The 12,210-nt window shown below is 44.3% G+C and overlaps 1 protein-coding gene across 1 annotated transcript; it reads left to right on the forward strand.

The window, feature by feature from the left end:
• The first annotated feature begins 6,069 nt into the window (after positions 1 to 6,069).
• On the forward strand, positions 6,070 to 11,564 carry DLX6 (distal-less homeobox 6). Its single transcript, XM_029283267.1, has 4 exons — positions 6,070 to 6,219; positions 6,271 to 6,639; positions 8,720 to 8,956; positions 11,096 to 11,564. The coding sequence occupies exons 1-4, from the start codon at positions 6,070 to 6,072 to the stop codon at positions 11,345 to 11,347; spliced, it is 1,008 nt and encodes a 335-aa protein (XP_029139100.1). The 3' UTR covers positions 11,348 to 11,564.
• Positions 11,565 to 12,210: the final 646 nt, after the last annotated feature.

Consider the following 12,210-nt stretch of genomic DNA (forward strand, 5'->3'; position numbering starts at 1 on the left):
AAAGATAGCCATGTTCATAGAGAGGAATATAGATTGGCGGCAAAGATAAGAAGCAAAATTTAAACTGAAAACTAAACTGGATTTTCTCTCCAAGTATGGGAGTAATTTTGCAACATTATTTAAAATAGAAGTTGTATGCATAGATGCACTAGATTGATACTCACCTCACCCAAATAGGAAGGCGTTAAATTTGTGATGGAATGGTGGTTTGCAAACAAACTGTTCAATTCTAGTTGTTTCAGGCACTGCCCACTTCCACCCAGCACCTTGCAACTTTTTAGACAAAAGGTTTTGGACTCTGGGCTTAGGATCCTCTTGTCAGGCATTCATATTATACAGGAGAGTACATAAGCATCCTTTCCCCCCTTCAATTGTAAAGTATTTGGAGGAAGGGTTATGAATTGTGTTCCAAGTTAGTGAAAGTAACTAAGTTTTTCCTTGCTTGTGTCAAAGTTGCTTGCCATATTCCTAATCGTAAAAGAACTTATTTCCAACTTTTAAAGTCTTGGAGTCTACAAAAAGCAAAGCAGATTTCTTTAAATAAAATTTACAGTAGTAAACTGTAGATTCTTGATAGTTACATAGGCACATACGTGTTACAGTTGTTATTGATACAACAATACAACTTGGGTTATTGTGTTCAGTTCTTTCCAGTCTCCTCAAATATCACCACAAATTCTCAAACTTGAGAGCCCTCTTCAAATTAGAAATCATTAAATTTTCTAAAAATGGTCACGTTATTCATTCAGATTTAAATACTTTTTACAGTAATCAGCCTTGCAAATGAGTTCATCTTAGCAAATAAACCTCCTACTCAGATCTTTTCTTCCATTATTGAAGGTGGCTGAACTAAAATTACTGAAAGGCCAAAGTCACTGTGCAAGATTTGGAATATTGGCTTTCAGTAATTCTTTGTAGTTTACATCTTACTATTTCACCTTGTTAAATTAAGTTCTTAAATAATAACAATGCTTAAAAAAAACAAACCCTCACAGCCTAGTCTCACAAACTGAAGTGAAGGTTCGTATAGTTCCATGAGACACCCCCTCATAAACACAGAACTTCTTGGTGCAAAAGAATTAACAGCCTTTGAAAGGAATTAACAAAATCCTGAATGGGATTTTTATTTTCATAAGGAGTGTGTGGTTGTATTTGGAAATCACTAAAATTAACTTTCATGCATTTAATTTTCAATAGAATTCCATGCTTCAAAGGAAACTATTGGGCTGAGGATATGGTAAGAGAAAAAAAAACACGACTCTCTTCACCTGAAAACATTCTTTGCACAACTCGCTTGTGCTTTATAGCAACTTTCAGCTATCACTGCAATGATTTAGTGATAAGGAAGAAAGGTTTTATACCACCACAAGGGTGGTGGGATACCTTGTAAAGACACCACAAATCGCTGGTGTACAAATAGCTACAAGACCACCATTAGCCTCACTCCAAATCCATCCCTTTACATGTATTAGCTATGAAAGCACAAAATGAAGGAAGGGTGGAACAGCATTTCTTCTAAAGGCAGGGAAATGGAAAGAGATGACCTTAGGAAAAATGGGACTTCTCCACTCTCTTCATCTCACCTATTCATATCAAAGTATGGAGCCTTGCATTTTAAGAGGAATGAAAAGGGCTTCACCTCCATAGAAACTCCATTGAAGTTTATTCCTAGGTAGGCCTCAGTGGGGAAAGGCCCTTGGTAGGAAGAAGGCTGCATGTCCAGAACGAGGGGGGTGCCCCGATGGTTTGTAAGGGAAATGAAGAGGATCAGCTCAGAGGTTGAATCAGTGGAAGAGAAGGGAAGAGAAGGGAAGAGAAGGACTCCCGCATCACAAAACTGAACCCAATAACTAGACTTTTCCAACTTAAGAGTCATTAAGCCCAGCCAACAAAGAGCCCCCAATCAGATGGATTTGGCTAATTAAATTGGTGGAAATTGGCAGTATAATACTTCTGGTGTTCAACTGGGTTTGATGCTAAAAAGGAGGGGGATCTAAAAATAGCTCAGCAAACGATAGAATGGGGGTCTATTTTATACTTAAATTTAGAAAATAAAAGTTCGATCTGCAACAGACAAATTTTGGTCTGATCTGTGGCAGCTCAGATCTGTGGTCTGTCACCCTATGTAACTGTTAAGAAAAAAAAGTGAAGCAATAATCACTCTAATCTCACTATAAAACCTGTTCTCTGATAGGCATTAGTGAGTTTTTCTTTGTGCTATCTTTGCAGGAACAAGATCTATAAATTAAATGGGGAGACTTATTTATTACACGAGCAGGTATACAAGCTTTCTAAATACACAGAACTGTTCACTTCAGTGAATCTTATGGAACTAGCAGACTGCCATATGTTTATAGCAAAAATAATTTGGACCTTTAATTGAAATCAGGCTGTGGATAATACGTGGGGACATGCACAAAGAGATGGGAGAGATAAAACAAAGGCAGTTTTAAAATGTAGGTGGAAATAGGCATAAATAAATAAATAACAAAAATTATACATTTCATATAAATTCCAAATGGCAAATAGTTCCCACAGGGTTTCATGGAAGAGAAGAAGAACACAAGGAGGGGAAAGGAAGAAAAAAAAAGGAGGAGGGCGAGGAAGCAGAAGGATTTAATGGCAAACTAATTTCTCCAGCTTCTGGCTCTGGCAGTTCTCATAGTGTGACGCTCTCCCGCCAACATCGTCGCCATATACATTATTTTCCCTATTTATTTCCGTGGAAGCTCCCTTGTCAATGCGCGTTTCTCAATACCCAATTCCTGATTTTAAAGCGATGTCTAATTCCTCGGAATGGAATGCCACCGAATTGGGTAATATTTACTCCCAGGTAAGAGGACGTAGGAAACGGTCCCCAAAATGCCAGAAGCGGCGTTAAAAGCCGGGAAAAAGAGCGAGACCGACCTGTTCCTTAAGCAGTCGCCGGTTTGGCTCCGCACTGGCATTCTTATGCAAAGCGTGGAGAATGCAGTGGTTGCCGGCACCTGCATAGCCCCGCTGTCCTGATCTTTGTTAACAAGCAGCTTCGGGGTATAAAGCAATAAACCTGCCAAATCTACCTGTACGCTAGTTACACCCTAGAAATAAAACATCTTAGGAAACTCCTGGAGACGCCGGAACTTAATGTCTCTCCCCTCGAACACGCTGCAACCCGCCCCCCCCCCCTTCTATACTTTCACGCTTTTCCCACCTATATAAGTAGGCGCATTTTTAAAAGTTGTTGTAGATTTTTAAAGGAACGGGTCGAGTTACCCCCTTCTCCGTGTGAGAGTGGAGCCCTTGTTAAAGGAGGCGAGGACAAGGCAAGGCACTCGGGAGCTGCATTCAGAGTTATTGAACCGACCCCAGAAGCTCGAGGAGTTAAACGGCGAGAAAGAAAAGCAGTGGGGTGAAAGGGGGGTGGGGTGGAGGAAGCCTCCATATACTCTGAGAAAGACACACCGCGTTGATTGTCCCGCGGACAAAATGCCCTGCAACCGAATCAGGACTTTTCTTTGCCAGCCACAGTTCACATCAACCCCTGTTTACACAACGCAAAGTGCAAAAAAAAAGTAAAGCTCTTTTGGAGCTTGTTTTTAAGGCTTGTGGTGGTCAGCAAGATGTAGGTAAGATCAGGAAAAAAGAACGAGAGGGAAGAAAAGGGGGAGCTTTACTTTAGTATCTTAAATCGGGAGGGGGGGATTAATCTCTCTACAAAGTGGTAGCATGCATTTTCTTGGTCTGAATAGTTCTCCTCCTCCTCCTCCTCCTCCTCCTCTCCGTTTTTCAAAAATATCCTATACTGAAAAGTCCCTCTTTCCTTCAGCCTTCGGTGTTCTCTGACTTTTTCCAACGCTCCGTTTTCCTACCTGGCTCGTCTGTAAACCGCCAAAGATCCTAATTCTTTTAGCCTTAGTGGACGCCAGATTAAAACAAAGCCAAACAGGAGAACAAAATAACTCCGGGGAACCGGCCGACTTGCCCCGAAAGAGACCGCCAGTGATCCAATGCAGACTCGGGTTCCTAAGCGCGTGTCTTTCCCCAGTCCATCTTTGCGAGAGATGTGGCAATACCACCTGGCTGTTCAGCTATAAATCTCCTTGCAAATAATAAATGGATTAATAATAACAAGGTATGAAGTTCTTTTTATAGAAAAAAATGGGAGAGAATTGAAACTAAATGCGGCAGTTAGACAACCATTTTGATAAGAGGATAATTGAGGCGACACTGGTGTATAATTAGAGGATAATTTATGCTATATCCACTTTTATTTCACCTCCCAAAATAAACCCAGTCCATAATCATTACAGGCAAATTGTTCTGAATTTTATAGCTGCAATTTGAACAAAGTAGTGCAGTTAATCATGGGAGATTTTCCCCCTCTTTTTTGTGTGTGTATTCCTGATTAGAAGTCTAATTGCCTCCTTTCGGAAAGTAAAAATAACTGCGAAGTGACTCTATTTTTATCATTAACAATGTTGACAATAAAATAAAATCAACTGGAATTGTAATCGAAAGGCAAACTTAGGGCGAAGGCACTTTTCCTCGGGTAGTTTATATTGCAATCAAGATTTGCCAAACCACTAACCGCATGTCTCATTTGCATATATTTGAAAGTATTACAGGAGCTTCTGTTTTCAATAGGGGGAAAATGTATTACTGGCAGATCTCTAAGGATTCGCCTTCGGATCAGGATGCTTAAATATAAACGCTATTGTGTAGATGAAGGAGAATCCTCCAATATTTGAGGTCCTTTTTATTGAACGCTTCCCCTGACGACTTGTTCTGGAAATGCTCTACTTTACGTTATCAGCTTTGTACAAAATTGGGGCTACCACAGTGCAATGGCCACATTAATCGCATAAGGGTGATTGTGCTTTGATTCTGGAAAGGACGTGTTACGCTATTGCGGGTTGTAATGCACACGCATAAGGTGAGGTATAATGGAATGGCAGAGTGATACCTCAGTATGGAAGTGTACCTGTACACAGATATACTCAGGCGTACATATGGAAGGGCAAACCGTGGTATATTTACTGAATAGGCACCTGATTTTCCAGGCGAGAGTGCTGTTTGAAAGCGCAGCTTTGTTGCGGTGGTGGTGCGGTGAAACAGCCACACACGCGCACGCACGCACGCGCAGACATACACGGACGCGCGCGCGCGTAGGCACACAAAAACACACACAGAGACAGAAAAACAGACTATTGGTTGGTTGGCTGGCTAGTTGGCTGGCTGCTTCTAGCTGGCTCCAAGCTTTGAAGTTGTGCAGAAGGTGGGCTGGCGCAGACGCCAGTAGAAGTGCCCGGGCTTGGTGACGTCAGGGGTTGAGTGACCAATGAGGAGCCGCTGCCCTTTGGAGACAAACCATTCGACTTGGGCGTTTATTTATTTATTTATTTGGAGGGTGTGTGCGCTCGAGCGCGCGCGCATGTTGTATTCCGTTTCCCCTCCCTCGTTTTCTTGTCTGAAGCCTATAAGCTGAAGCTCAACTTTAAGAGAATAAATCTACCTTAAAAAAGAAGAAAGAAAAGAAAAGAAATGCCTTAAACTCCATCAGCTTTAAGCAGACACCCGGATTCATGAGCGTAAAAACAGACCCCCAAACCGGAAAAGAACAAGGGCGAAAGAGGGAAGAGAGAAGGGGGAAAAAAAACCCAAGTTTCTGGCTAGAGGGCAAGAGAAGAGAGGGGGGAGGCCCAGGGAAGAGGACTTGGCAGTTCGTCCCTCTCTTCCTGCCCCCTCCTTCCTTGGTTCCCTTCCTCTCCCTCTCCTTCTCTCTCTCCCTCCCCAGCGCCTCGCGCACGCCTCCCCTCCGCCCCTCCCTCAGTTAACAAGGCCCCTCTCCCCCTATTGCTCTCGCACGCTCTCTCCTTTCTCCCACCTCAACTCCCCCCCCCAAGATACACACACTCGCCAAAAGGGGGGGAGAAGGGGAAAAAAGGAGGGAAAGGGGGGGAAATATAGCGAGCGAGCCCCGGCGCTAATTCCCGCCCGGCGCAGGCTAATAGGCTCCCTCGAAGGTGGCGGGAGCGCAAGGGGGCGCCGAGCCGGGCAGAGGCGCTCGTCTCTGGCTGCCCAACTTGGATGATGACCATGACTACGATGGCTGACGGGCTGGAAGCGCAGGACTCGTCCAAATCTGCTTTCATGGAGTTCGGGCAGCAGCAGCCGCCACCGCCGCCGGCGCCTCAACAGCCTCCCCAACCGCCGCCGCCGCCGCCGCCGCCGCCTCCAGTGGCACAGGCGCCCGGCGGCTCCTCACATTCAGCGCAGCAGCAGCAGCAGCAGCAGCAGCAGCAGCAGACCTCGCCGGCGGCGGCCATGGCGGGCGCCCACTACCCGCTCCATTGCCTGCACTCGGCGGCGCCGGCCTCGCATTCGCACCCGCACCACCAGCACCCGCACCCGCACCACCACCACCACCACCATCACCACCACGCCGCGCCTTACCCGGCCGGGCCGGCCGGCGCCAACTCCTATAGTCACCGTTCGCTTGCCGCGGCTGCCGCCGCGGCCGCCGCCGCCTACCCTTATGTGAGCCACTCGCAGCACAGCCCTTACCTCCAGTCCTACCACGGCGGCGGCGGCGGGAACGGCGGAGGAAACGGCGGCGGGAACGGCGGCGGCGCGGGCAGCCAGACGCGGCCGGACGACGCAGGTGGGTGACCCAGACGCGCGCGCGGATCCCAGCCAAGGCCCTCCGCGCCTCCGCCGTCTGCCCGATGTGGTTGGCCTTCCTTCCTTCCTTCCTTCCTTCCTTCCCTTTGTCCCTTTGTCCCTTTTTCCTTCCTTCCTTTCTTCTTTCTGTCTGTTCCTCCCTCTTTCTGGCTCTTCGATTCCTTCCTTCAGCTTTCTTTTGGCCTGTAATGCGTTTTCTTCTGGCTTCCCTCTTTTGCACTCTGCCTGGCCGCTTTCTTTTCACTCGTCTCCCCCTCCGCTTCGTTCCGAGGCACGTTTCCTGGCAAGTGACCACCCAGGCAATGCACAGGACCTGGCTTCTAATTCCACCGTTTGTGGACGAAGATGCCCGGCTCCCCGCACCCTCTTTCGCGCTGCAGGTCTCTTTGAAATGATATTTTCTCTGCCCGATCCGGAGCCTGTTTCTCAGGGAAAGGAGTCGCAAGCAGTTCAGTGGAACTTACTCTACTCTTAAGTAAGTGTGCTTGCCATTTGCAGCTCCCCCTCCCACTATCCTGACTTCTTTTCTTGCACCAACACGACCCAAATCGGCAGCTGCGTGACGTTCTTTAGATCCACACGAGTGCTATAAGAGAACCGGAATTCCGGTGTTCTTGAGAATGTTCAAGCATTTGGGGTTTTTTTTTTTTCCCCGTGGGTTTGACAAGCATTGCCATGCACTTGAACGCTCTCAAATGGACTGTGGAGTGCAATTGTATTCCTACAGACCATTCTCTAGAACCAGACTGACCCTCCGCAGTTCAGAATTGTAACTTGTTTGTTTGGGTTTTCATTATTATTTTTTTAAATGAATGTTTGTTTAGCCCATGGGTGCCCTTTCGGTGCGGCGGCCTGTACAGCAGAATTATTTTAGAGAGAGCAATTGGCCCTTTGCTTTCTCCTACAATGATGGGCACAAAAGTGACAGGCTCTCTATGAAAAGTAATTCTTCCTCAGCCAAAGGCAGATGGGCCACAACAGTTCCAGGAAAGAAGGAAGGAAGGAAGGAAGGAAGGAAGGAAGGAAGGAAGGAAGGGGAAGGTAGATAGGTAGGTAGGTAGGAAGGAAGAAAAGAAGGAAGGAAGGAAAAGAAAGGTAGGAAGGAAGGAAGGAAGGTAGGTAGGTAGGTAGGTAGGTAGATAGGAAGGAAGGAAGGAAGGAAAAGGAAAGGAGAAAGGTAGGTAGATAGGTAGGTAGGAAGGAAGGAAGGAAGGAAGGAAGGAAGGAAAGAAGGAAGGAAGGAAAGAAGGAAGGAAGGAAGGAAGGAAGGAAGGAAGGAAGGAGGATTACAGAGCATAGGACACAAATGACTTCAGTGTCCTCTTAGGTGCTTGTAACAGAGGGATGATGTGTCCCGAGCCTTGTAAAACCTGGTAAAATTTCAAATTATATATGAATTTTTATCCATCTGTCTAATCAGCTAATCTCTAATAAATATTTTAACACACCAATAAGTGACTAAATCAGCAATAGTGTCAACATGAAAAGGTTTTTTTTCCTATATTTGACTGTGGTTATCTGTCTGTCCAAACACTTATTGTAATTTCTCTGCATTTATTCACTGAGAGAGAAATAAATTAACTTGCATTTGTATAAAGTGAGGATAACCATATTAAAGGAAATGTTCGGATAATATGTGTTTATTTCTGTTAATTCAAAATAAAAGATGTGGTTTAGAGGGGTATTTAGATAAACATAGTAATTATAAACTAATATAAAATGGGTGTTTCACTAAAATTATTTTCCTGTTGCAGTTTTTGAATGAAGATTTCTGGATTGTTCCCACAAGTAGCAGTATTTATTTACTTGAGGGGAAAAATCTCCATGCATCATTAATTAATACGTTTTTGCCTGCAGAAATATAAGGAAAGTCAGTAGGGTCATTTTGCAGGTAAAACTGAATCCACCACTAAAAAGGGCATTGATGATCTGCTTGCCTTATTTACCTGCCCTCCCCCTAATGCTTCTAGAGTTTTAGCAATGATATTGGGGCAGTTTTATCATTAGATAAACTCCCAACATGAACAACACCCTAAGTTAGGCATGAGGTTTTTAGCTGCCCCTCTTCCTTTCCAATGCACTTTCCGTTTTGATTGCAGATCAACAAAAAACCACAGTGATTGAAAATGGGGAGATTCGATTTAATGGGAAAGGGAAAAAGATCCGGAAACCTCGAACCATTTACTCAAGTCTGCAGCTGCAGGCATTAAACCACCGCTTCCAGCAGACCCAATACCTGGCACTTCCAGAGAGAGCAGAGCTGGCGGCTTCATTAGGACTTACTCAGACACAGGTAATTCCTAGGAAAGACCAGGCCCAGGCAACCTTTAGGAGAGGAGATCAGGACTGACATGCCGGTGGTAGTAGCAATGAGATATTTTTTTTTTTTAAATGTATAATTTCCTTGGACTAAGAATAGGAACTGGAGAGCAGTGGATCACCTAAACATAATCTAAAGTGTATTGATAAGCTATCAGTTATCTGTATAGAGATATTTGGAAATCTAGATCTAGTTCATCTCGCTCTCTACTTTTCCTTTGCCTCTGATCAAGGCAAAAAATGTGTTTAGAAAAAGGCATGTCTGCCAACTCAGAATATGGGTATTTATCTATTTTATTATAGTCAAAATATCAACCATAAAAGAATCATATATATAAAATATATGATATTAGATGTAGGAAGAGTAGAACAGTCTCTCCATCCTAGTTTGATATAGTAGAAAGGTACTAGCTATGCTAAAGAACCTCTGGGCCCAAATAAAACACACCTACTTTAGTGATATTCAATAGTAAATTATCCTGGATGAGTAACTAGAATCCAGTGGGTGCCCTTAGGCTAAATGTACAAAAGGTGGTGATAAAGGCTGAGGATCAAAGGGAAGCGTGTACAAAATTAGAACAAGTTAAGCTACAGTTAAATGTGGTTGATGTGTTCTTGGTTTCTCTACAAATTTAAGCCTGAATGACACGTGGAGTATTATTGACTTGGAAGAGACAAATACAGCAATTAATTGTATTCCTGGATAGCAAGAAAAAAAAATTTTTTTTTTAAAGTTTTGGTGGCATTTGCATTTTGGGCAGGGGGGTGGGAGAACCAATCATATATGTGCTCAGGGCTTGTAGTTAAAAATGTAAGTAAAACAGAGAATAAATACAGAGAATTGAGATTCCATGTCTTAAGGTAATAAGCATGAACTTTGTGACCAGGGAAAACAGGAACTTGTATTCTGTCTTGCAGGCTGAAATGTACTAGAAAATTAATATTATAGAGAAAAGACGTATATTGTCAGTTTTACCCCTGGGAGTTCTTCCAACAGCTACCCCATTTGAATGACACACACTTTGCGATTGTCCATGTATTATATTCTTCTTTTAAAGTCTCTCTAACTTTTTTAGTTCCTCCCTTATCCCATATCTTAGATTTTTTTTTAACAGCGCTCAAATCAAGCCAGCGATCTCCACTTAAACTTCAAATCGGCTCATTTTTCTAGCCCTTTCCTGCTGACCACCAAAGGACCTGCTGCACGGGGGCTGTTTTTGATTCTCCTCCTTTTTTATAAGCCAAGCTGGATTTCCAACTATACTGACATATTTGTGATTTAAGCCAATTTAGGCCCCCTGAAGCCAGTCAGCTGCCAGAGTCATTTTAGAGCCTGATCTTAAAAGCTCTTTCAAGTCCAAGTGGCACCCCCTTCGTAAGCAGATTTATTCAGGAGTAGATCCAGCTGACCAGTGAAACCGCTGAGTATGTGTTTCTAGGACTGCACACTCATCCCACTGTAAGTGAAGAACCAGCTGCACCAGTCCAGGTGAAAGAGTCCGCTAAGGGCAGTTCCAGGTGCTGGAGGATGGGGATTTGAAATGGGAAGCCACTACAATATGAATCAAGATTGTAGATAATCACTTTTGTTGAATACAACAACCACCAAAAAAACCCTGAGCTTTCTGTCCCTTCTTCTCTTATTCAAAATGAGTGTTGCATGTTTTTAATTATGCAGCATAGTATACTGATGAATATCAAAGCTGTGCACGTCTATAGCTTATGTACCTACGTAGATGCTTTGAATGGATGCATAACAAAATAAGCAAGCAGAATAAGTGCACCGCTATGGTCTCATAGAAGAAAAAGGCCCTTAAAAATAAACGCAGTAAAATAAAATGTAATACTCAGTTACCTAAGGCTCCTTTGTTGCAGGTAACTGCAGTGATGAGAATGAAGGGAAGGGGTGGGGAGGGGAGGGGAGAGGGAGGGGGAGGGGAAGATATTGGACTTTATGATTCAGGGTAGCTGGGCTCTATTGCTCCAAATGTAAAGAAGGAAGGGAAGAAAGGAAATTTCAAACAGATTTTTCTTTGTTCTCTTCCCCCACCCCTGGCTGCTCTTAAGCTGCTGTTCTATAGGCATTTCGATGACTTTTGCCTTTTGGTTGCAGGTGAAAATCTGGTTCCAGAATAAGCGTTCCAAGTTTAAGAAACTGCTCAAGCAAGGTGGCAACCCTCACGAGACTGACCCCCTGCCCGGCTCTGCTACCCTCTCACCACGGTCTCCAGGTCTCCCTCCAGTCTGGGATGTTTCAGCCTCTGCCAAAGGAGTCAACATGCCTCCCAACAGCTACATGCCTGGCTATTCTCACTGGTACTCTTCCCCACATCAAGACACTATGCAGAGACCACAAATGATGTGAACGGTCCAAGAACAACTGCTGGGCTTGGCCAGCTCGTGGGTCTTGGGGTGAATTGGGAGCGCGTGGCAACGAAGACGGACTCTTCTGCCTTCCCCTCGCCTTTAACCTCAGTAATTGATCTTGAGCAGAGAGAAACCATTTGCGTCGCACCCACGTCAGATGCTCTCTTTGGGATATTTTGTTGGGGATTCAAAGGCACCAAGCCTCATTGGGAGTACAAGTCAGAGCAAAAAAAAAAAAACAATTGCAGCCTTTCCCCACTAGTCCACCGCGCAGCAACTTAAAAAAAGATCCTGTGGAATGAAAAAAAAGCTAACAAAGCTACCCTAGTTTTATTCACCAAACCCAGATTAACAAAACAAAATGGACAGCGGGAAGATTTTTTTTTTTTCTTTAGAAAGAAGGAACTGCCATCCAGGGAAGAAGATGCGGGGGTGAGGAGAGGGGAAAAATCTGGTTTAATAAGAATATTTTATACCTCCCCCACACCCACACCCACACATCGGCACAATCGTGAATCTTGATCGGAACTCGTAGTCTTTTCTTTCCCAATCTCTCTGGGGGGGGGACACAAACATCTTTTCCCCCTCCTATAATCAATAAGCCACTCTAAACGAATTAAAGCACCTGAAAATGACCAGAAGGTCCCTTGCGCATGCCCCATTGCAGCCAACTAGAGCTCTGCATTTGCGCCAACTTTATTTATTCTAAGGGGGCTTCCAGAAGGGATTCTTTCCAATGGATTTCGCGGGGGGGGGGAGGGGAGGAAGGGAGGAAGAATCTGGGAAAGTAACAAACATTTTCCCTGTCCAAAGGCTAAAATTCCGACCACCATCCTCTCCCCATAAACTTTGAGTTGTTTT

The sequence above is a fragment of the Protobothrops mucrosquamatus genome, unplaced genomic scaffold (genome assembly GCF_001527695.2).
Source record: "Protobothrops mucrosquamatus isolate PMUCROS unplaced genomic scaffold, P.Mucros_1.0 scaffold45, whole genome shotgun sequence".
Classification (NCBI taxonomy): domain Eukaryota; kingdom Metazoa; phylum Chordata; class Lepidosauria; order Squamata; family Viperidae; genus Protobothrops; species Protobothrops mucrosquamatus.